General features: G+C 41.0%; 2 protein-coding genes across 4 annotated transcripts; both read right to left on the bottom strand.

Annotated features, from left to right (window-relative positions):
- Positions 1-5: 5 nt before the first annotated feature.
- Positions 6-11,059, bottom strand: LOC128887764 (uncharacterized). Of its 3 annotated transcripts, none has more exons than XM_054144053.1 (7): positions 10,346-11,055; positions 9,510-9,811; positions 7,675-8,653; positions 6,776-6,981; positions 5,543-5,728; positions 3,799-4,012; positions 12-1,066 (listed from the first exon to the last, which is right to left on the bottom strand). In XM_054144053.1, exons 1-7 carry the CDS (start codon positions 10,380-10,382, stop codon positions 927-929), a joined length of 2,064 nt encoding a protein of 687 aa, XP_054000028.1. In that variant the 5' UTR covers positions 10,383-11,055; the 3' UTR covers positions 12-926. The 3 variants fall into 3 exon arrangements, with proteins under 3 accessions (XP_054000047.1, XP_054000028.1, XP_054000036.1); XM_054144061.1 differs by having other exon boundaries at positions 3,871-4,012; XM_054144072.1 differs by lacking the exon at positions 5,543-5,728 and having other exon boundaries at positions 6-1,066; positions 10,346-11,059.
- An 877-nt stretch (positions 11,060-11,936) lies between these two features.
- On the bottom strand, positions 11,937-25,084 carry LOC128887758 (ionotropic receptor 93a). The gene is made up of 16 exons (XM_054144022.1): positions 23,829-25,084; positions 21,588-22,516; positions 21,142-21,300; positions 20,966-21,061; positions 20,223-20,372; positions 19,462-19,685; positions 18,910-19,074; positions 18,184-18,351; positions 17,876-18,109; positions 17,597-17,776; positions 17,081-17,311; positions 16,213-16,360; positions 15,070-15,421; positions 14,834-14,965; positions 14,284-14,444; positions 11,937-14,204 (listed from the first exon to the last, which is right to left on the bottom strand). Exons 2-16 carry the CDS (start codon positions 21,676-21,678, stop codon positions 14,107-14,109), a joined length of 2,589 nt encoding a protein of 862 aa, XP_053999997.1. The 5' UTR covers positions 21,679-22,516; positions 23,829-25,084; the 3' UTR covers positions 11,937-14,106.
- Between the last annotated feature and the right edge of the window lie 303 nt (positions 25,085-25,387).

Here is a 25,387-nt window from a genome sequence, read left to right as displayed (position 1 = left end):
GTAAACGATACTCTGACAACGATGGGACGATACTCCGTGCGTTTCTGCGAATTGTCTTCTCGAAGGGAAACGAAGAGATCATGTGAATCACTGCCAAATACGCGAGACTCGCGGAACGACGCGTCGATCCATCCGAGGCGCGGTACGAAAGCTTCGTAAGGCTGCCGGGGCGAGCATTTTGTGACGCACCTGTTGCTGACTTTATCCGAAAGGGGGGACAGAGAGCCGCGAAACTGGAAGAGCGCTCGCTCCTTGGCGAACGTTCAAGCTTTTAAGAAGCTTTTAAGAAGCTTCCGAGCCCCGAAGACTGTCGCTTTGAAAGCGAAGCCAATCAAACGGGGATCAAAGTGGAGGCTGCGAGGAGTCTGGGACACTCGCGAGACCGTCGGAAGGTTGTCTGTACGGACGATGTGGACGCGTTCGATTGAATTCGTACGCAGGACTGTATTTATATATAAATATAAGATAATAATATATTTCTTTTTCCTCGAGCAAGCGAACGAGCAATCCTGTACATGAACAACGATGAGAAAGGATCGACGTTTCAGCGACGAGCCACGCGTGCCACGCGTATTCGACACTTGTATAGCGAAGCCTGTAAAATGCTAAGTTCTTGCCGTTCTTCGTCTTAGTAATCGTCCGTCGATCGTGGACTGAATTAAAGAAAAACAATAAAAAAAGACTCCTTCGCTCCCTTCGTCTCTCTCCTTTATTTACAACATACGGATGATTTGTACAGACATACATCGTGTACTTAAAGGTAGGTGTGTGCGAACTAGGAATGATCTAATAAATATAAATATTATATATATATAAATTGTTTATAGATTATAACGATATTTATAAGTATGTCAAATAAACGTATATGTTTATTAGTACTTGGCGATGAGTCTGTCTACCCGTTTGATAGGGCTTTGTGGGTGGTCCTAGAGGATCCGCGAATTGAGGGGATCGTTGACTCGACCCGCGATTAAGGCCACCGAGGTTTCGGCGTCGACGATGAAGTAGAGAAACGGATGGACGGCCGTGAATGGCACTGGTCCAGCTCTCTCGAATAACCCGTTTCCTGTAAAGCCATATAAAAATGTTGCAAACGATTCCACAAGGCGTCCAGTAACTTCGAGTTCATTCGAGTCAAATTAAATTAGGTTAATGCTATATTTTTAATTCGACATTAACCCTTTGCACGCGAGGACATTCTATTGCCACGAATGCTAAGCTTAGATTGACTTTGAAAATGAGATCTCTAATTTGAGATTTGAGAATCAGGTCACCTTCGTCGACAATCATTTTATTGACACTTTGAGTTCCAACAAATTCAAGATAAACAATTATTGCTGGTTTATTTGCTGCGTCGAACCTAGTGGCGACCGAGACTCAACTCCCGAATTGTAGCATTGCGTTAAATGTGACAGAGTGTTATCTCTGTAAAGGGTTAATATTGAATTAAAAATATAGCTTTGAACGTCGAATCGCATTTAATTGAGTCGACCTTAGGTCGTCCCTCGAATTACTGGACGCTACAGTATATTACAACAAGTTGATTTCCGTTTATAAAGGTCTGGAGCCTTTTCAACTTCGTTTAAACATTAGTTTTAACAGACTTTGGTGGAGTAAGAAGGAATCAGATCAACGAACTCCAGGTCACCTTTAAGAAGATGGCGTTGTGGAGTGTAGCTTGGGAAGCTTCCAAAAAGGTGAGCATGATGTCCAATCGTTGTAAAAAATTGAGTAGACCATGAATATAAACAGTCAACTTGTTCAATTCTGTCATTACTAAATGTCCTTATAGCTACTTGAGTGCCAGGCGATCGAAGGAATTTTATTCAAGGATGTAGAATGTTTTGTATTACGTAGGTGAACTGAATAGTAAGTAACCAGTACGTTTAATATTTTGAAAACTATGGAGGTAGAAAACGTGTTCGAAAAACAAATGTTGCATGAAGAGATCATCATACAGTAATAGTATTTTGTTTTGTAGATATTGTAATAAAAAACATACTCTTCGCTAGGTTTCAAAGTTGCTATAAATGAACCCGAAGCATAATACTATCGCAGCGGCCTCACATGGCGGCCTCGTCTATGTGTCTTCGTGCAACATTTGTTCCAGAAATCTTTATTTTCACGCCAATTGTTTCCAAGATACTGTAGTAGCTGACTGAAATTAGTTTGTTACGTAGATAACGTAGCGAGAAACGAAAACGATTAGTAATTAATTTCTGGAGTAACGATAGACATCGGAGGAAATACCGGGAACGCAAACGTTTACGAGGAGCGTTCGTCGCAATGGTCGAAGAATTCCTAGCAAACCGCAAGGTCTTTTCATTTATTTCCCTCGGTGAGTCAGGCGCAGGATATCAGCGATTAGATCCAGCCAACTTTATAACAATACTGAGAATATTCCCGATCGTACCGACGATTACGATAAACCGGAAACGACGGTGCTTGGCCGAGCACACGACGAATCGAGAAGAATTCGACATTTATCGATTCACGAAAAAAAAATTATTTAATTAAAATCTCCCAAACTTGACGTCGCCTTGTTCGGGTCAGTTCGCCAAGATCAGGGTCTGATATAGAACAGTGTTTATCGGCAGAGGAAGCCTTGCAATAATTTAAACATTCTTTTCTATTAATATTCTTTTGTGACCTTTTAAATATGCAAGGAAATGGCAACCTTCGAAAAAGTTTTGAAATCTCCGAGACAAAGGAACGACGAAAAATGTGCAATTCTGTGATTGCAAATGGTCAGCAATCAGACAGAGGATACTGAGTTACGAATCCAGCAATTAACTATGGCAACATCCCTCGACGTTCCAATTTAAAGTAACGAAATTTTCCAAGAATTTTCATTAGAGGTATCTAGTAAATGTAATAACGTAGAATTTTGTAAGTGACACAAATCGAGTCTCCTTTTTCGAGTGACTAACTGTACGTAACTCCTCGACGCGAAAAAGAGAACAGAGATGAAGAGGGATCAGACACGCGCCAGTAGTAATGGCCAGGCATCGTCGGACGCGGTTCGCCACGCGTCCACGCTCCGACGCTGTGTCGCTTGCAAACGACGCGCTAGCGAATCGCAATTTCACCCGATGCTGGCGTCAATTACGTCACTTCCATTGCCTCGTTCAAAGTATTCATCGTTCCCTTTCGATTCTCTGTGAATTTTCGTTAATGATTTAAATATGAACAGACAACTGTAGGCAGTCTCTTTGGAAATATTTGTAAAATTAGTCGATTAGCAACGAGTGGAACTAAATACAAAAGAGCGTAGTTGCCTAGCAACGATTCAAGATGAAGGTGTAAGGTCGTGATTGCTTAGCAAGTGTAGTTGAGCATCGAAAAAAAAATATACATGTCGAATTGAGTAACCTGCTCCTTTTCGAAGTCGGTTAAAAAGCTTGAGTCGCTTAGCAACGAGTCAAGGTGAACGTGGAACATCGTGGCTGCTTAGCAACGAGTGGAGTTGAATGAAGAAGGGCTTGGGTCGCTTAGCAACGAGTCAAGCTGAAGATAGAAGATCGTGATCGCTTAGCAACGAGTGAAGTGGAGTGTCGAAGGTTTGGTCGCTTAGCAACGACTTAAATAAGACATGTAATCGATCTGTAATGACCAACCTTATTTTCCTCGCGACAATAGAGACTCCTGTGTCCAGAAATTTCCAAACGAAGAACCCTCTGAATTCAATAACAATTAATAATCAAATCTTTCTCATTTACTTATGAATTGTGGAAAATAGAGGCTCAGGAGAGAGAAAGGAAGACGTGCGTTAGTATTTAAAGAGCATAGCGCAGAAACCTGGATGATAGTATCGATAATAGTCCCGTCGAGGTGGAACGATCAAGGGAGGATCGGATTTGGGCGACTCACGAGAGTGGGTCCTATCGGGTTTCATGTAATTCCTGATGTTGACCCCGATGCTCTGCTGCACATCCCTGGCGTACACGCCTAAGTCCGGTGTCATAAGCGACAGATCCGCTGCTCTTGGCTCGAACACGTCCGCTATTCCCAGCTGCAAGTAAAATCGGATAAATTACTCACCCAAAGTATTAACATCTGTGAAGTTTCTTGGCACCCAAGTAATAATACAGGTGATTATTGACCTGCTACTTCGAAACAGAATTTGCTATCCATCATCGCTAATGCAGCAAGAAACTTTACACGAGGATGTCAAATAATTGATACGGCTGTAGTTGAGGATCTTGAAGCCTCTCGTTAATCTCTCAATCTCAAGAGGTGAAGCAGGGGTGAATATTTTAGATGCTCTAACTCGGACCAGTAGTAACCTAGTTTTAAAAGTGAACATCATAGTTAATCAAAAATTCTTCCTTTCTTTAATCTATCACAATTCAAAGACGTAAAGAAGCAAACTCGCCGTTAGAAAGACTCATGTTCGCGACCAACTGTTGCGCTCTCAAATTCGAGTCCCTAATCGTCAACTGTTATCATCTTCCATCTCTCGTCTCCAGCTTGGTATCTGTCAGCTTCGGAGTATCAAAGAGACCAGGCACCATTCATGAGTCCAAGAACGTTGCCAGCAGCCGTAAAAGTCGCGAGAACGGCGCTGTTGAATTGCGTCCATTAGAGCAATTCCCGTTTTTTTCGCGCTTCGAATTATCGTCAATTACCTGTCGTCAAGGTAATCACCTCCACCGATATCTTTGTTCGTGGAAACGCAGCCGTGACGAGGAGCGGGAAGTGCACTCAAGATCTCGACTAACGCGATTAAGTAATTAGAAGCTTAATGCCCGAGACTAATGGCGAAGTATCGAGCGTTGCGAGTTGGCGAACGCCGTTTGGCCGGGCCTCCTGTCATGAGAACGTCAAGAAAGACTGATACAAACTATGTGGTTCATCTTGAGGTGATCGATAGAGAAGACTGATGTAAGAGGTCAATGGAGATAGAAGATGTGTAGATCTAAGTTTGGGTTTAAACTGACTTGACTTGATCTAATGCGAGTTGAGTAGGTTTAAAAGAATTATTGGTCTGATTAGAAGACCTTGAGTGGTTTTGTGTAATTGATGGGACAGATCCAGACGATCTAACAGATAGAGGAAATTTAACTGATTTAATCCTTTCAGACCTGAACTATTTCATTTTCTTGTACTAATGTAATTTAATGTTTAACTTGGAGTAAAATTAGTATGGAAAAAATAAAAAACAAAATCCTAAACTGGTCCCTCTTCATGTGCACAAATCAGGACATTCGCCCTAAACGATAGTGTCGGTAGTTTCTAAATTTTACGTCCTCAATTGTGGACGCTAAGGAGTCCTAAGAGACTTAGTGAACTGAAGATATCGGTGACACCTAAAACATCTAGTAACAGGTTCAACAAATCGAACAAACCTCCTAGTCCTGACAAATCAACCAAATCTACCACATCCAACAGCTCTACTAAATCTACCAAATCTACTACGTCTAATGGAACCACCGGACCTCACAGGTCTGGCAGACCTAGCAACCCTAATCCAACCTCCCACGCCAGTAAGGTTAAAGGAACACGCGTGACGATTGTCCCAGTAGCCCGAACACGCTCGTACCCTCTGCAGGAAGGACGTCAGGGTGACGAAACCGCGTAACATGAACGATGGAATGGTGGCCCTGACCCAAGTGGCCTGCAGCTGCTTCCTCAACAGCCTCAGCGACTTCCCGCCGAGGTCCCTCGCCAGTCGATACGTATCTCTTCTGTCCGTGGCCATTAGAAGGAGGATATTGTATCTGGGATCCTGAAATGTCGACGAGAGAAACTGGCTTAGCACGTTGGTCGCTACGTCGCCCAGAAAATTTCTGGCAGAAATGGGTGACGGAACTTTTCATTAAGGAATTAAAAGAATAAATTTCAAAGGTAAGACGATAATGAAATATAAATTTGAAATGGACTTGTGAATTTGGCGAGGTCAAAACATTAAATACTACTACGAATGTTAAATTATCTAATTTTCAACAGTCTCGAGACAAAATTTTAGTTTCGTAGAAATTTTCACGAGTTTTAGTTTGGCGCCAATGTGTTAAATCCTGGATTTAGAGAGCATCGTAGATTTTAGCGATAAGTCGAGGGAGATTATAGGGGGAGGGAGGGGGGGAGGAACACGTATAGCGATCTCCTTAAGGTGGATCGCCATATTCGCACGGGTTACGATGAAAATTGCTCAAAAAATTTCGAAAACGACTTTCTCTACTTCCTTTACCTACGTTTACTTAATTGCCCGTGAACGATTAGATCAGAATTCTTTGCACTTAATGTACTGCGAGGAGCTGTAGAGAATGCATTTGTTCACCCATATCGTCATTTCTTGACTTCGTGCTATAATCAACAGTAAAATGAGCTTTCAGGAATTTTCAGCAAGAGGCATCCTCTTCAACTCTTCGGTATATATAGAGTAAGATTTAACTTTATTTTAAATAAAGAATTAAAATACTAAGACTGTACGAGGGGTAGTATATACAGTCGATCCCATAAATATACCCTTTACGTTTATTGAAAAAATTTAACGAAATTAAATAATAGTTTTGATATTACCAAATGAATTTTTCATTATAAATATGTATATGAATGATCGTATGTACATCAAGGTATGTATTCAAGCTTACACTGGGAAACATCAAATCTACGATTTAATTTAAATAAATTTCTTCGATAAACATACACTGGGAAACGTAAAACCTACGATTTAATTTAAACAAATTTCTTCAATAAACATAGAGGAATATTTCGACTGTAGATCACGAGTCTCGGTTGCAGTGATTGTTGATATAAGAATGATTAGCCTTACGTCTAGGGGAAATTCAAGGGCGACTGCGTGGAGGGATGGAAAGTAGGCGAATGGTAGCACTGCGAAGTATCTGGTAGCGGTGACGGAGGAGACATCACAGCCATTCACTAGGAACGATATTTCTGTGGAGTCCCTGACGGACGCTTCGCCTAAACTGGTCGAGTAAGGCTTCCAGATGCCCAGGTCTTGCATCCATATACCTTCGTCTGAAATTAAACGTATATATCCCAATTAAAACATATATAGTCAGTCCCAAAAGTATTCGTACCCTCTGTGTCTATTGGAGACATTTGTGGAAATTAACCCTTTGCGCTCGAGGCCCTTTTTTCTAGTATCTACCAACGACTCAAGATGCTTGGCATTCTATTGCCACAAATGCTAAGCTTAGATTGACTTTGAAGATGAGATCTCTAATTTGAGATTTGAGGATCAGGTCACCTTCGTCGACAATCATTTTACTGACACCTCGAGTTCCAAAGAAATTAAACCTACAGAAACATTATTGCTGATAGATCTACTGTGTGAAACCTAATGGTGACTGAGAGTCGCCTCTCGAGTGCAAAGGGTCAAATGACAGGTTTCGTGCTTCCAAATAAATGTTTCATTATAAACATATGCAAAGTTTATTCATGTATATACTTATAATGCAGAACTTATTTGGAAACATCAAACTCACAATTTAATTTAGACATATTTCTTCGATAGACATAGAGGAATACTTATAGGACTGACTGTAAGTGACCATGATCACTTCAGACAGCAATCTCCTAGTCCAACTTCATCGTTCATCAACTCCAGTATTCAAACATTCCTAGACCAAGCATCAACCCAAGCATGAATCCTACCAATCCTACAGATCTCTACCAAAAGAAAAGGACCATAAGAGTCACGTTCCACACCTGGATAGCTGGAGAAGAATCCCCTGGGGCTCCTCGCGCCACGCTTCCTCCTCCTCGCGCTGACAGTCGAGGAAGCAGTGGCGGGTTGTCCATTCGACCCCGTTTCACCTGTAACAGCAGTCGTCCCTGGCGTATCGGTAGATCCCATCTCGCTCGAGGCCGTCTGATTGTTAATGGTGCCCGTTAAAACGGTATTCTCATCCGCAGCTGGTCCGCTCGTCGAGCCACCCATCGTCTGATTTGCCTGAGTCAGCCTTTGGTTCGACGAACTTGGGACCATTCCGCTATCAGCAGGCATTGTTGCATCCATAGGCATCATGGTGGTGATAGTCGTCGATACAGTTGTTGGCATGGTCATCGTTGTGGTCATCGAGTCTGGTACAGTTGTGGTGACAGTGGTCTCGACGGGTGTTCCTGGAGTGGTGGCCAAGGTAGTGCTCATCAGGGTAGATTGAGCAGGCTCTGTCGTACTTGGACTTTGAATCGTGGGTTGAACAGTGGCCGCAGTAGTCGTGGCTGCGTCGGAAGGTGTGACTGTAGGGGTTTCAGGTGTCATGGGGGATGTTTCTAGGGACACAGTCGTGGGTTGGCTAGCTAGAGTAGCAGGTGTGGTCGAGTCCGTTAGAATTGTGGTAGCAGAGGTTGTCTGCTGGGTCAGTCTGTCCTGGACGTCTGCTGTGTTCATCGTCCTCCCTATCAGCTCTGCAGCTGGGGTAGTCGACGTCATAGGTTCACTGGTACTCTCTTGAGTAGATTCAGTAGCCAATATAGTAGTTTCATCCTGGACTGGTGTGGTCTCTGTCGCTGGTTGGTCCGTCATGGTCGTCTCAGGTACGGTCGTGGTCTCGTTAGCCTCGTCCTCAGGGACGGACAGGTCGAACCCATAGAATCTCAAGATGTCCTCGTATTCTGGACGCAGTCTCGTGTTCTCTTGATTCAGAGTCAGACCGCCGAGGAAGCCATCCGCGTTCAGATAAGTCTTGGAACAAGAAAATGATCCCATTGAATTCCGCGTGATCGTCAGCGTCAATGATCGCACGAGCCGTTTTAGAAAAGCGATCGAGCGAAAGAGAAATCGACACTTAGGAAAGAGAAATTCGGGTTCGTTGAAGCTTAAAATTAACCAGCGGTCTAATTACTGCATGGTATTACGTAACAGTTACGTAACCGAAGGGGACGTTGTGAATAATTCTCTCGAGTTTAGTTAAATTCTTTAGTTTAGGTGTTTAGGAGGTGATCATTTTCGATTGGTTTAAGGCCTTATATGATTGTCTGTTGAAATCTGTGGCTCTACATTTTTCATATTTCTGTTTTTCCATTGCTTGAATGTTACAAATTTCGTTTCGAATAATATATCGAATCGTATTGGAATAAACCTGATTCGAATATTTATTCAGAGTTCTCGGTATCCAGTGTGGATGCAGAACTAAGTTTTACTTTTATCCGGGACTAATTCTAATAAAGATTGACTGGAATAAAAATCCATTCGAATAAAAATAGACTCCACTGAAAAATTCGTTTAAATAAAACTCGTTCCCATGAAACTCCTCGAAATACAAATTACAGTCAGTTCCATAAATATTCGTACCCTCTATGTCTATCGAAGACACATATAAATTAAATAACAGGTTTGGCGTTTCCAAATAAATCTTTCATTACAATTATATGCAAACTTTATTCATGTATATATTTATAATGAAAAACTTACAAGAACTTACGTCAAGCCTATCGTTTAATTTAGACAAATTTCTTCGATAGACATAGAGGTCCTTAAACGACTGATTGTAATTCGAATAACGTCCAACTTGGATGTATTCTCCTCGCAAGTGTCTCACCCGCAGCCTGCGATGGATGTCCCGAAATCCCAGCCTGGTGATGTCCTTATCCCGTGGTAGACCCAGAGCATCGGCGATCTGCTGTCTTCCTCTGCCAGCTGAGCCCTCGTACAACGCCGCCAGGACGAAGCCAACCCCTGTCGGCGAGAATGCGACGTTCCCGTGGCCAGTGTACTGCTGCAGAATCCGCACGCCTAGGTCGTTAATAACGTCCGTGATGATGTCGACTGGTCGATGGGGAACCGGTTGATACCAGCCGTCGAATTCCGCGGTGTCGTAGCCGTGGACGAGCGCAGACGACACTGCTCGGGAATTTCGACGTGGAAATAGTCACGTTACCAAGTAAATTCAGACCATCGACGGAGAATAAATACGGGAGGAATTTATTTAAAAATGGATAGGTAGAATGATAGAATTTTCAAGTGATCGAGTCTTTTGGGTTAGGTCTGAATTAATTGGGACTCTAAATGGTAAAACTTGTATCTTCTAGCTAATATTATTAGAGAGATTATTAAAACATGATTATCGTAGACTTGATGTCTACGCTAGTACAGATTGAATCTTACAGGCACAAAAAGTGTCAGAAAAATTGATCTTTACTAGAACTCCGCGTCTAAAAAAAAACACACACACATTTCCAAATTATAAAATTCACAAAACACTCTTCTAGCGACGCTGTTGGTAAAATGAATTTATACAAAGTCCAACGCCGCGATACAAGCTCTTCCAAAAATTCTGATCACTAAATACGAATTCCATCCGGGAGCGCAATCTCTCCAGGTCCCGAGTGTGCCGTAACGATGGAGGAAAGCCATTCCAAGGAACAGGATACGTACGCTGCAGCAGGATCAGCCAGGGTACCGCAGTTCCCATGTTAAAGCGTTGGTCGATCACTGGCGGAGGATGCAGCGCGATCCACGCGCATAGAACACACGCGTCAACTGGTTTCGATTCACCTGGTGGATACCAGAGACGCGCCGCGGTGCGTTTTCCGTGTCGCGGGGAGAACGCCTCTATTAGGATTATTAGTCCTAGTCGTCCGCGGTCCGCGTCTGAACTGGCTCGTGGATGGTGCACGCCGCCCGCTCGAGGCCCTGCCAGCCACTCTTGGATTTTTTAAACGGCAAGGTCGTCAGGTAGATAAACCCGTGTCTATGTACGCCGTCATATCGCGCTCTCGCCCTTCCCCTTCCACCCACGGTGAAGCGCTAGGGTTACAGGTTCCCTGGAGAACGGGAAGCTCGGATGGAGAAGGAGGTTCCAGCGGATGAATTATTCAGTGGATCCTGCGGCGGATTCGACGCGTGCAAGCGATGCTCTCCGAAAGGGGAAACAAGAAATCACGTTTTCGGGGAGGAAGAGGAATTCTCCAGGTGGACATTCATTTTTTAAGGTTGAATTTTTCGGATGAAGGTGAATTTTTTAGTTGGATGCCAATTTGTAGGGTTGAGGCAGCTTTTTGTGTCGCGATTGAATTTTTACAGGTGAATTTTTAATAGGTAGATTTTTTAAATGAAGGTTAATTTTTAATTAATAGATCAATGTATAGCCTTAAGATTCATTTTTTGATCATAATTGAATTTTTATTTCGAGGGTATGTAAGAACGAAGCTTTTGTGTCATCATTGAATTTTTAAAGGTGAATTTTTGGTAGGTGAATTTTTGAAACGAATGTTAATTTTCAATCTACAAATCAGTTTATAGGCATAGAATTGATTTCTGGATCATAATTGAATTTTTATGTTGAGTGTATATAAGGATGAATTTTTTGTCCCATGTAAATGTTTAGGTAATAGGTAAAAACCTATAAATAAGTTTATAGGAATAAAATTGATTTTTGGGTCATAATTGAACTTGTATGGTGAGGATATGTTGCCGTGTGAAATTTTTAATTAAATATTTAGGATCTAGGTGAATTTTCATGTAGAATCTGAGTTCTATGTCTGTGTTTTTATCCTCGAGGTGCAACACGGAATCCGACCTTTCTAGGCTCTCCGGTGTTCGCACACTTGCAATGCCCATTCTTCTTCTATACTCTGATCTTAATAAAGTAACTGGTTGTGGCAACTTCCACCGTAACGTAACATGCGCCGGCGAAATCATACGCGTCATAAGTCTTGCTCAACGCTCGTAGTAGCTCCTCTTTCATTGTAACGAGGATTCGAGTAAGGACCGAAATTAACTCGCAGCAATTACTATGGACGATCATACCAAACGTGAGCCAATGTGTCAAGGAAAGTGACAGCTCCTAATAATCGTGGAACCAATGCAAAAACGGATTCATTAGTCTATTATAGAGATCTTGTTATTTCAATTTTAACACCACGATTAGTTAGCTCAATGTTTTCAACTATTACGTACTATAATAGTTAAGTAAGTAGTAAGGAAAAAATTATATTCATATAATATTCTCATGAATAATCGAGGATAATATTTTATTAATTTTTTAGTTTTTGAATTTGTCTTTGTACATATAAATGTTTACATATCAGTTTGTAGACCTGAAATTTTTGACAGAATTGATTACGGTATTAAAATCTTGAGGGCGTAATTTCTGTTACAGAATATATAGAATACCAGTGCCTCGATTATTCTCCCATTCATCATGGCAAAGAGCTACGCGAGGACCTGGTTTCAACTAATGCAGGCGGGAGAATCCCAGTGGCTTGATTCGTTATGTAACACCGTGACTTTTACCGCGAGATTCTTCCACAGATCGTTGCCAAACGCATCAAGAATCAGCGTTTAACAATGAACGCCTATTTTCTCCTCCTAAGACAATCGTTAATTTATCGTTCGTTAATAAACACCAAGTTTGGGCTCCCCTAAAAAGGAACAATGAAGGAAGACGAGGCTTCTCACCTCAAGACTCATTATCCAGGTGAAAGAAACCTTTAAAAAGTAACTTGGAAACAATTTCTTTTCTACATTTTCGGAACTCGAAACTTTATATCTCAAAATATAGATTCGCTGAATAACTCGGATTTTTATTTATACTACTCACATCTCCACTCAAACAAAATTTCATCGATCTGACTAGAGAGTTTTAAGACATAATTATTTTTTAATCCCTCCGTAATTAATGTTTACATCGAACATATTTGCTTGATTTGATTCCACGCATAATTCTATCATAATTCCACGAATATTTTCGAACTCATTTTGCCTTACGCTTTCTCGTATACTTTTCTCCGAGTAGAATTGCGACTTATTACGATAATAAGGACTCGAACACGGCGATTCGGAGAGTCACGCTCGCTATTCAGGTGCGAATAAATCGACGTCACGGACACGCCAGCAGGCGTCCATCGTGAAAAACGTTGAAGCACTGTCGCTGTCGGACGTTGCGTGGATATCCGCGCAATATCCGGTGCCGTCCATTACCCACAAATTAGACGTTCGTGATGGTAATTGTCATACCTCTCTCGGATGTCCGTAGGCTAGCGTTGGGACCGAGACGTGCTCAGATACTATCGATACATGACGTCAGACGTTGGGACGCTCGACAGTTTTATCGATACCTATCGATTACATCTGGTTTAATATCCGTTTACAATTCCTATTTTTCTGGAACTAACTCGAACGCGTTGACCACCACTCGTGAAAATCTTTACAAAGTTCAAAATTTTGTTTCGAAACAATCGAAAACCACATGATCTACTTACTGGTCTAACCAAATCGCATTCACGAATTCCACTTGGATTTATTTTCTTCCATAGCTTGCCTTAAGAATGAATAAACTTAGTTCCTTAGGAAAGAGCACCGTCGCCCACAAATGGCGGTCACGTGTTAACCCTTTGCACTCGAGGCCTTTTTTTCTCGTATCTACCAGCAACCCAAGATGCTTTCTTAGCATTCTATTGCCACGAATGCTAAGCTATCTAGATTTGAGAATAAGGTCACCTTTACCTCGTCGATAATCATTTTATTGACACTTTGAGTTCCAAAGAAATTAAACCTAAAGAAGCATTATTGCTGATAAATTTGCTAATAGCGACTGAGAGTCACTTCTCGAGTGCAAAGAGCTAACGTGACGTCGCATTAGTAATTTCCGTTCTTAAATAAAAGAAATAATAATACACTTTATATTAAACTAAAATAGTTCTTTTTTAATTTTAATTTTTCTTTGGAGGATGGAAAAGGACCAGGTCGCAGGGCAGAGCGTCGGGCAAAAGATATTAACAAGATTTGAGCAAGAGCGGTCTTGTTTGCCAGTCCTGACCACAGAAAGAGACGCTAATTGCAAAAGGAAAAAGGGAACGGGCAATTCGCGCGAGATGGACCGAAGAAATGCGACTGGCCGCATAATGAGGCGCTGGCTCCGTTTATCGCGAGGAAACCGCTGTTTGGATAGCGGGAAGTTGGCGAGAGCAGCGAAAACAATTTGCAGGACTGTACGAACCATTTTACGTCAAATTAGTCACTTTTGCACTTCCATAACAGGAATATTGATGATATTAAAATATATGATAGGCCATTCGAAATCGAAAGAGATTTAAGTCATAGTTTCCCCATGATATCTTCATACCATCAAAATCTCCGTTTTTAAGGCTACAAAAATGATCGATTTGACCTGATACGGGTCCTTGAAGATGATTTTAGGAAACAAACGGACGAATCAGCTTGCGTTCCTTGTTTATCTTGCGTCTGTGACAATAGAACTCGCAGAGTAGAAGGAACAAGGCCAACGTCGCGCCTGAGACAGAATACAATTAACAGAATATAGTTAACAATTCAAATATGATTGGAAAATCGTGAGAAACAAATAATCTTACCCATAAAGAGTACGAAGAATATCCCCTGCATGTCAGCCACGTTCACTTTTCGTTTAATCACCGTCTGGCTGCTGCCTAACGCTTCCCAGCACTTGTCCTTCATTGGCATCCTCTCGGTGATCCATTTGTGCATCAAACCCGACTCGTGCATTCGATGCAATCTGTTCCATAAATTAAAATATGTTGCGTTCTGCGTCCAATAAACGTACTCGTTTAAACAACGTACCATCTGCTACTTACTTAACACGTTGATCGCCATATATAAGCGACGGTGCTTTTCACTGAAGAACAAACAAAATTAATTCTGAATGTCAAGTACCAGAAACAATAAATTCGAATGAAACTCTTGAACTTCGATGAAGTTATAAAAATAAACGATACATAAATGTTTGATTATGTAGTTTCCAATAGCCTGGAAAGTATACTTAATCACAGTAGAAATTTTCAAGAGTATTAGTCTGGCAGTCAACGTGTCAAGCAAGAGAAGCAACGATAGACAACTTTCGTTACGTAAATATTCTCCTATTCCAGGAATCGTCGCGCAACTTACTCTGCATCGATTACTGGCAAATAGGGGCTCCCCTGCGGGATGATCATGGCTATGGGCTCGTCCAAGAACTCGTCCGTGCTCATGGAAAAGTGGCAACCTCCGGTCAGTAGCAAGTGTTTTCTCATCAAGAACCTATTCCCACCAGTTAATATTCGAAACCGTTAATTTCGTTTCTCCGATCATCCTCGAGACCACGAACCAGTCATCATCGATTAATCATCGATTCTCGAACGTACCTGAGGGAACTCCTCCAGTCGATCAGGACGTGTTTGCCTTCCTTCACGCGCTCTATTAATTCCTCTTCCTCCGTGTCGTTGTGCTTTTGCGCGTGAGACAAGAGAATATGATACTTCGGCTCGTCCGCGTTTCTCAGGTACACCTCAAGAAAGCTGCCGTTGGGGAAACTCCAGGTCAACCTATCCTTTCGCTCTATGAGGTCCTCCACGGTCAGAATGGACGCGTCCATCCTTGGGAACGTCAGAAAGGCGACCAAACTTCCGGAGTAAGTGGCCACCAGAACCATCACGATCAACCACCACACGCCGATCAGGAGACGCGCGCTATCCGACTGCGGTAAATACATCCCTCCTGGAATTTTTGATACTCGATGTAAATCATTCCCAGCATGTTTGTTGAACCTAAAGCTTTCCTTGTTTATATTTGTTACTTTCGATGTTATTGTTACTTCATATTTGCAACCCCATTATTTGTTGTCGATAATAACTTTGTGAGTAATTTTTGCTCATTTAACACCCTTGACCTACGATTTACTCTCTCAAACCACGCGTGCCATAGTTACTTAGGTATTCTCTTGTGCACATTCATACACGACGTGTTTGACTCGTGCTTTTCGTGTTAGACTCGAATTATTCCTTATCACGTGTCTCACACGCGTTGTTATAGACTAAAGAGTTAAGTGATAAACTGTTGTACTCAATTCGGTTTATGTTGTGGCTTTTATACAACTTTGTTAACCCTTACAAACGGGTCCTAGAAAAATATGGGACACCCTCTTAACAGGAACCGCGACACCAATGACAACCTCTAGATCTCCTGCTCCTACTACTATCATCTCACCTATGGTGATATATCATCTCACTAGTATCATTCCTATCCTTTCTACAACTAATATTACAGTGTCAATTAAACCATTCATCTTCTATTTATCGATAGACATATTCCCTTGGGAAAATTTCCCAAAAACAACCAGAACCATCAAAGGAATTGCATTGACCTGGCCATCGACAAACTCTGGAGCTTTTCCTTACGTTTTCGAGAATAAAACTTTTGATATAGAAAAAAACCTTCCAGCCATATAAAATTCGCAGAAAATGCACCGTGAACTGTACATATCCCCTTAAGAGACAATAAAATGATACCTTGTTGAAGAAGCGCCCCGTACACGTACCACACGCACTGCCAGGACGAGTTCAGGCCCGAGGTCTTCGTGCTGTAGGGACTGTACTTGTGGATCATGTACAGGATCGGACCCATTATGATAATGGCTACGGCCAGACAGGCCCACGTCTAAAAGCCAGAGGACGCGTTAGGAGGCATTCGAGCGCATAAAATACCGAACTAAACGACGACAATCTTTATAATCCTGTCATTGCGCGCTATTACGGCGTCGGAATGTCGGGACGTTAGCGAAACGCTAAGAGCCTGGACGAAATATCTCTGAACAGCTTTTGCGTAACGGCGTCGTTTAGTTCCCGTCGTTTTACGCGGCTCGATGACAAGTGAAATTAAATAGATCGACGAGTCTCTTTAATGTTGCGACTGTGGAAGGTCCTTCGCGTTTGGACTGCAAACGTGGCAAAATGAATTCAAACAAAATCACCTTTAGGTGAAATAATTTCCAGTGGCAATTTAATTAATAGACTGTGGACTTTTATGCGTTTATAAAAAATTTAAATATGTAAAAGTACAAAACGCACACAGGATGCATTGATACGAAAAATATTGAAATTAAAGATCACGTTATAATATTTGCGGAGTTCGTTTACAAAGATTTTATTTTGCATAAAGATCCGCAGTATGTTAATTAATATTCTGTTTGGTCGTGGCATCGATTCTAGAATCTATGATTTATTATAGAATACACAAGAATATTAACCTTATTTTTAATTTCCAAATAAAGTATCGACGATCACGTCTGTAAATAATTTTTTATCGCAAGATGGAAAATTCGTGAGCGAAAAATGACGCTTTGGGCAAAGCTGTGTCAACTGAGGTATGTTTACAAACCTCTTTGGTGAACGGCGAGGCGAACAGAAGCGCCCTCGACAGCTGCTCGGGCCTGGAAGTTAAAAAGCTATACGTTTGCAGGAAAATGGGTACCGTAAAATTGATTGCGCTCTTCCCATATTCGTTCACGGTGTACGCGCAGGCGGCCATCAGGACCTTCTTGTCGCGAACATAGTCGATCACTTCCCGCGGTACCTTCCTCGTGCTCGACATCGTCATTTCGTTGACTCTCTGCACGGAAAAATTAATTCATTTCTGCGATTCATTCACCGAATCACTCGTTCGAATATTATTCAAATATCATTAGAATTACCAACTAGTCGGATATTTGGACGTGATGTGAATTGTAAACTTAGTTCTTTATTTTTACGAGATTATCAAACATCAGAAACAATTTATTGGAACAACCTATGAAATTCTTCATTTTTCGCTTGTATTCGGGTTTGTTTTTATTAATCGCTTAATTATTCTACACGAATTGTAGAATTGTAGAACGTGAATATGTATGCGTCTTACGTCTCCGAGCTTGGCGAACCGGGAATCGTTCCAGGACTTCGCTATCTTGTCCATTTCCGGGACAATCACGTTAAACGTGAAGTTCAACTTCTTGCTCAGGTAGTTGACCACGTCGAAGATCAGTCCGTCGTACGTCGCTTTACCCGTGCTGCTCACGGAGATTATCTGCCACGGTGGATTCTAAAATAATAAAATAAATTCTAAGATCTAACTAATCTATATAATCGGAGTATACTATCTTTGGAATTTTCTCATTTCAGCTGACAAACGTTTACCCACGTGGTACGTCGTGATCGGTATAGCGATGCCCCTGAAACCGTGATCGATATGAGGGAAGAGAGCGTCCGTCAAGTCGACTCCAAATTTAGGCGACCACGTCCCAACGTCCAGAAGATGAGCGATATTTTTCTCGCGAGGAAAGAAATTGCCCCAAGTGATGGAGGAGGAGAACCTCCACAGCAAACACATCCTGCAGCCATCCTTAGGATCTGGCAAGTTTTGGCTGAGGTGTATCTAAACGGAGTTTCGATTTTACTTCTCCTCGAATCCCCTAAACTTCATCTACAGACTGTGTTCGGATCATTGACCTTGATATTCTTCAGTATCTCGCGCTTCCTCTCCGCTTTTGTCAGCTTGATGATCTCGAAGTCCTCCAAGCCTGCCCTATTTCGCAGCTCGATCTCGTTCATCAGGGAGTAGTCCAAGGTTCTGGACAGCGCTTTGACCAGCTTCGCGACGAAACATGTGAACTTGGCCTGGTGGAACCCAAAGTCTTACAACAATTACTTGTCGCATGTAAATCGCAAATTCTTGGGCGATTGTTTGATCAAACTCTGAGGCTGATCTTGCGTTGAGACTTAACCCTTTGCACTCGAGTGTTGATTGCATAATTTCTAGTTAATTTATATGAATACTCACCAGTTCTAGATATAATATGCTTAAAAGTACGAAATAATTTCTATTTCCTTTATATTACATTATATTGACTAATTTTCTTAAAATCACACATTTCCAATAGCAGTTTTAAAATTTACAATGTATATTGTTCTTTTAATGCAATAGTTGAATGAATCGTTTCAAAAACACAATGCCTTGTGCAAGAAATACATTGTTACATCTAAGCACTTCGGATAGTAGATTAGAAAAGATTACAATTAGTTTCAACCTCTTGGCATGGAAGTAGAATTACAAAGAGTTCTCAGTAAGTTTTAACCCTGTTATTATACAGTACTTTATACTTACTGTTTTTAATACAGGTATTAGAACATTTTCTAAGACGAATTTTTTAATAAAATAAGAATATCGATCATTACTTCGCAGAAGTCGCCGAATTCAGTCGCGTTGTACATGAAAGCCACGTTTCCACCTTCCGCTAATAGATCAACGAAGGTCGTCATGTTGGTGGCGTTCTGCTCGGCGCTGTCGGTGATGACGTACAACCACTGGCTACCGGGATGCACCATCTTCAAGGACCTCGCCTTCGAGGCGCAAAAAAGAGAACAAAGAAAGTTTCGTAATTGAACCCACCGTTCACGGTAATCGAGTACTGCGCCGTAACACCTCGATTATGGTTTCAAGTTCACGCGAATCGTTAAAAAGCAATTTGCGGGATCTGTCTTCGAATGTCTAATAAAAATAAAAAAAAAGAGGAGAGGAAATTATCCGAGGTGATTGGTAAAGAGACTTGAAACTTTGAAATGACTATGGTTTCCATAGATTCCTAGAAACGTTACGCAACTAGCGATCGTTGGAACGAGTGATCGAAAACCAGAAATTTTTATATCGAGCTAATGTTTCTTTTCGAATCCATGTTTCTTAACGTTTCTTTCACCTCTTTTCAGTCTCCAAATAAACAAAATCCTCACCACTTCCATAACATCGGCGACTATATCAAAAGTGGCGATCACCAGGAAGCAGCGTCCCAGCTGCTCCACGTGGAAATCATCCAACACCTTCTTCACGGAGCTTATCCTCTCCCTCTCCGTGACGTCGTGTTTCAGGGTGAAGATCGACCTGGAGATCAGACTTGATCGTTCGTTGGGCAGCTTGTCCGATATGGCCTTCATCACCCTGGTGATCGTGTCCCTATCTGAAACAGGCCTCTACATTAAACACCTGGCGATGCTAAACTGAATCTTAGGGTAAGAGCGGATGACGCACGTGTGCGTCCAACTGAAAATATATGGTTGTTTTTATTATTTTTCAGTTTTCATTTTCTTTTTTTTTTGTTCGACAATCATATTATATATAAAATAAGTTGCCACAAATATATGTTTTTCAAAATAATCATATTAGAACATTTGCAAGTGTAAAAGTGTGATATATAATATGAGGGTAAGTGTCTGAGTGTATCCGTGTATGCAATGGTTACGTGAGAACGCGGTGCGATTTGTTATTTATAATATAATAATTCGGAGTTCAGTTCGGTCGAGACAGTTGTAAAAGTCAGACAATAAATAATTCGTTGTCAAACTGTAATACGTTTTATAGTCATTAGATTTCTACACAAGAAATGTTTTATTTAAAAATGTATCATAATTGCAGCTCCCAACGAACAGCTACTTATTTTCGTCCGCAGCGAAAGCGTTAAGAAACTTCAATATCGCTACCAATAGAATTTCCTCACCAAAAGTGTCGTCGTGGAGGATGTTGATCACATTCCAGGACAGGATGTTCATCATCCTCAGGTCGAGAAAGATCTGGGACAGTTCCTCGCCAGGTACTATCATGGGAACGCTTATGCCGTCGACGTCCGGAATTCGGGGACAGTCTGGATCTTGAAACGAGTGCATTTTCAATCAGGATTTGTGATCGCGAACTAATTTGAGATTTGAGAATCAGGTCACCTTTACTTCACCGACAATCAATTTATTTATGAAACTTCGAATTCTAAAAAAATCTAAACAAACATAATTGTTGGTTGATTCACTGCGTCAAACCTGGTGGTGACCGAGAGTCACCTCTCGAGGGCAAAGGGTTAATTCTTTATGAGAAAAGAAATCGAAAAGTCCTTTACGACTTTGCAGTCCAAGGCTTCGTTATCGAGACACGAGTAATTAAAGTCTTTGCGCGTGCGAACCCATAGACACGCGGTCTCCGTGTGGGTGCGCGCATGCGCGATCAGCTGACTAGAATACAAAATGGTGCGCTTTAAACTTTAAATGCTCGTATCTAAATAACGAAACTTCCGATTGCAAAATGGTAAAGGACTTTTCGGTTCCTCTTTTCACGAGGAATCGATCCTGAATACTGATTTGTAGAAAAGATCTTGTATTTTAGTTAATACCATGTATACTTTCCCTGCGCTTTCAAATACGAAATTTGGGAACAATCTGGATCTAGAATCAAATGAATCCTTCGTCCACATACCTGTTATGGCGAAATGTATAATATCCTTCTTTCGAGCAGTCTCGTGCAGGCGCCAGGTTCGGTAGCACGTCGTGATGGATAGAAGTATCGTGTAATCTTAACGCAAGCATCGAGATCATGATACCACCGTGGCGATTAATCATGCTATCGATCGATCGGGGCTCGTGTTCGCTTACCTTGTCGCAGATCGACGTCCACGTCGCGGAAAATACGAACCGCGATACCACCTAGGTGCATCTCCGTCCTCACGGTGTCCGTGATCAACTCGAGGACGGACTCCACAGCGTTTCTGTGCTCCTCCTTGTTGTCGAAGAAATTCTTGTCGACCATCACCGCTGTTCAGAAAAATCCTATTCGTTTGACTCCGACATCAAAGCTACTAACTTAAAAAAAAAAAAATTCTACCAGAATCTACCCAACAAGTCACAGTTCACATCTTTCTATAGCCACCACTGACACTATCGCTCACGTGAAAAATGAAAACAAATTAGTTAGTTCAACGAGAATCGAATAGCAATCGCTTGTATAATAAGCCACGGGTTCACACTGATATTTTAACTTTATCGTTTAACTTTGTTATTAAATAGCTCGTAAAGTCTTTCCAGAATAAATGCTCTCGTACCCATCGTGGCGTTCGCGGCAATCAAGGATGGAAAATCGTTGAAGCTGTGGCCATAGTTGACGGTCAAGAGTAGGAACAAAACCGATATCATTTCTATCGGGCGAATTGACGCGCAAGCTGTATCGTTCCGGCGATATATAGCCGAGGACAACCGTGAATAATGTATCACTTCATTAGTTTGGCCGATTCGTTATTACAACCTCCTCAGAATACAAACGCGCGGCTAGTGTGCCCCGATCGGAGCTAATGTAAACCCGATGCACCGCGAATCACAGGAAAGGTCAATTCTTCAATAACTTAACGCGAAACGATCGAATATCCCCGTGGAATTGGAGTAGGACATAGTTTGATCTAGTTGCGTGTGGCTGCAAGCTGATTGCGAAATTACATACAACAGCAACGTATACAACCGAACGCAGCCCAATCCCGCCACAGGGAACACGGATTCGATGATAAGGCCACTCGTGAGAGGAGCTTGCCATCGAGGCAGAGAGGTTATTTAATTTTCAAATAAATTTCAGCAGTTGGTTATTTTTTAAGTGCATGTGTATTCACATATTGCACTCATATTTTCCGTTACATATATGTATCTTTTTATATTTATAATATTACATGTTTTCTTACATTAAAATAAGCCACAGTCCTTCAATTTTTGTAGGCACGTTTGCGTGATCTTATTTCGCATAAACCATTGCTTTAAGAAAAATTGAACTTACTTTTTACTTCTTTATCCTTCCTATTTTGTGGCATTCTGTTATATATTCTTTGGTTAGTTTTACATTTTTCTTATTTCTTGAACAGACTTTCCATACATTTTTTTCTTAGCCATGCCTTGAAATACTGAGACAGACGACCGGGATTCGAACCCGGGCTACGCTGCACACTGTTCCACCATCCGCCCCCAACTTCAGCAATTTTTACCAGTAATTCTGTTAAAGAAACAGAAATGATTGGGGTAACGTGTTTATAATGTGGGTCAATGCTATTCCATGAAGATTCTCAGGAGCTGTAGCTTTGATTGGCATCCTTAATAGGAGAATTATAAAAAGAAATATGTAAACAAATGCAAAGTAAAATAAAGCAGGAATTAAATGAATGTAAAGTATGATCATGTGTTAGATTAGTACGTTAGGTGTTTTAGTTAAGTTATATGACTTTGTCTCTTTGTATTAGGTTATCCAGAAAGTTCATGCCAATTTCTAAGAAAAATTCAAAAACAGGTTTGACTTTCAATATATATTTATTGAATTACATAAGTGCCATTTTGTTCCACGCCCTTTCCACTTTTTAAGGGATGCATACATGTTATTTGTTTTCAACCACTTCGATATATTCAGACCTGTACCACCTACCAAAAATCGACATGGACTTTCCGGACAACCCAATAAAATTCAATCATTTCTTAGAGCTTGACGTCCTGTATAAGTGCATAGAAAGTGTTGATTGTATATAGAATCAATTCTTACTGAAAAATGGAGAACTCTACCATTTTATAATGTAAAGCTTGATTGCTTAGATAAGAGCAATTAATCTTTACTGAATTTATTTAGTCACAATCAAATTTTAGACCTAGTTTAGTTAGCTGTAAAAAAAAGCGTGAAGAAGGTTGAGTAATTCACGAAGGCCTTCTAAGTCCGTCCCTGATAGCTGTACATAGGAGACATCGTCGGTTAGTGCTATTAGACTGTCTACGCGTGCCTGTCAACGCGCCAGACAATTATATTGTTTCATATCGGTGGAACGCAGCGGTACACCACTTCCGTGTAGTGGAATCAGAGATAAAGCAAACGACGGCGGTGCATTATTGCAACCTACGCGTTGTTGTCGCCAATAGGAAAAATGAGTCAATGCTCTGCGATTTTATTCTTCGTCGCACATTTTAATACCGAATATTATTATTAAGAATAAAACTAGTAGTACCAAACCCAAGGTCACGCCAATCTCATCGAGTTAATACTACATCCAAATGTAAGCAAAACAAGAATTAGTTATCATGGTTTATCGTATCCGAAAAATTGTGGTAATCCTCGAAACAGTACAGGACAGTCTTACATTGAAAAAAAAAAAAGAAAGTGGTGGACTTAATGATGAACCACTTCAATCTTTTGTTTACACGGCTCCAAATTTAAAATAAAAAGTGGCAACCTCGTTGTCTTGTAACCGGTGTTAATTTCGCGTAACTTAATTCTCATTTAAATGATTTTTATCGCTAGAAGTAGGTCAATAAATATTAACACTCACAGATACAACGCAGTGCCCCAACTCAATTCGATTTATTAAACTCCAAGCACATTTTTATGTTCAAAATGATCGACGGTCTCGTAGATCAAAGGAAATTGACGAGCAGAATTTAAATCGCCATTGTCTTCGTGCCCAACCGCGCATGGAATTCCATAGCGAACCAAGCGAAAGAGCTCGGCGTAACAACGAACGATAACAAATTCGAGACAAACATTGTTGATGACTGACGAGTTGAAATAACAAAAGCCAGGCGGAGTTATCTCGAGGGAATAGTCGCGCTCCTACATCCGTTCGTGACAATTCGGCCGACATCGCGGTGAACGTAGGACGTGCGTGCCTCTTATTGCTCCGTCAGTTCCAATGTGTCAGGGATAGGGATGGTATCAAGTGCAATGTGCACTCACGAATCCGAGTCAATCCCAATATCCAAGGTATAATGCTTCGAACATTTGAATTCGCAGAGCATTCAAGTGCCTGTAGCGTTCGAAAATGTACACACGAGTACTTCGATAGTTGAAAGAATTAAATTTATTGCAGATAGTACTCGAATCCAGAAGTTTCAACCTCTTCGAATTCTCTATCTTATAAGTAAAAGCAGTATTTTGCTATGTTGTACAAGGTTTAATGCGATATTGTAATATTCCTGCAACATTGGAGCAATATTACATGATTCTCTCAAACATGAAAGTGCAACCCCTCGATATAACGTTTCCAGTAACAATTACAGTTATTATCTTTTTCATGATATCCTAACGAAAATGATCAATGATAGATTCGTGAGGTGTTCCCGATGGAAATGAGTCCAAACACGAACCCGTTCAATTTACTTTTAAATATAAGCAATTATTTATAAACCCTCGGCAATTTTTTTAATATATAATTAAAAGTACTCCAAACAGGGCCATGTTTGGACTCGTTTTCATCACCGAGACCTCACCAATCCATCCATGACACTCTCCCAAAAATATATTGAAAAATATATCAGTATTAATTTTAGTTACTATAACGCCAACCGATTCTTATTTATTTGACCACCAGCCGGTCAACGATTGGCTCGCAATATTTAAAAACAAATAGTGGTGGTGGCTGATTCGCTGCGTTATATCGAGGGACAAGTCCGTCCTTATATCGAGGCACGACTATTCTCCTGAAAACATTCTCGAATTCTCCGAAAATATTATTTCTTACGAGTACTGTTAAAATATCTTTGTATTATGTTTACTTCATTACTTTTGTATTTATGTGTTTAACTGCTTTGGTTTATGCTGTCTTTTTTTTCCTCTGCAACTAACATTAGAGTGTGTGCATCTGCTAATGATAGCAACATGCGTGTTTCCCAATGTCTTACATTTCTTTCTTTCACATAATTATTATACATTTTATTTCTTCCTTTTTTCACTTTAATAAATAAGTATAATAAAAGTTCAATTTATTTTCTTTAATTCTAATAATTAAAATCCAAGTTCGCAATGCAAATACCGACTGTTAGAACTTATTGCACTTAATTCCATCCCTAGGAAGCTACTTGCAAGGTATTTGATCCCATCGCTAGTCGAGGA

The sequence above is a fragment of the Hylaeus anthracinus genome, unplaced genomic scaffold, assembly GCF_026225885.1.
Source record: "Hylaeus anthracinus isolate JK02 unplaced genomic scaffold, UHH_iyHylAnth1.0_haploid 0, whole genome shotgun sequence".
Taxonomy (NCBI): Eukaryota; Metazoa; Arthropoda; class Insecta; order Hymenoptera; family Colletidae; genus Hylaeus; species Hylaeus anthracinus.
This window is presented reverse-complemented; position numbering and strand designations above follow the sequence as displayed.

Excerpts from the sequence above, each read along its gene's own strand:
- LOC128887764 (XM_054144053.1), bottom strand. The coding sequence starts at position 10,382 with ATGGGAACTGCGGTACCCTGGCTGATCCTGCTGCAGC. Across the intron at positions 4,013-5,542 it reads TGACGTCCTTCCTGCAGAGG|CTGGGAATAGCGGACGTGTT; the intron begins GTACGAGCGTGT and ends TTTTACTTGCAG. Across the intron at positions 1,067-3,798 it reads TTATCGATACTATCATCCAG|GAAACGGGTTATTCGAGAGA; the intron begins GTTTCTGCGCTA and ends ATGGCTTTACAG.
- LOC128887758 (XM_054144022.1), bottom strand. The coding sequence starts at position 21,678 with ATGATATCGGTTTTGTTCCTACTCTTGACCGTCAACTATGGCCACAGC. Across the intron at positions 18,352-18,909 it reads AATTCGGCGACTTCTGCGAA|GCCAAGTTCACATGTTTCGT; the intron begins GTAATGATCGAT and ends GGGTTCCACCAG. Across the intron at positions 14,445-14,833 it reads TTGCCAGTAATCGATGCAGA|ATTGCATCGAATGCACGAGT; the intron begins GTAAGTTGCGCG and ends TTTATGGAACAG.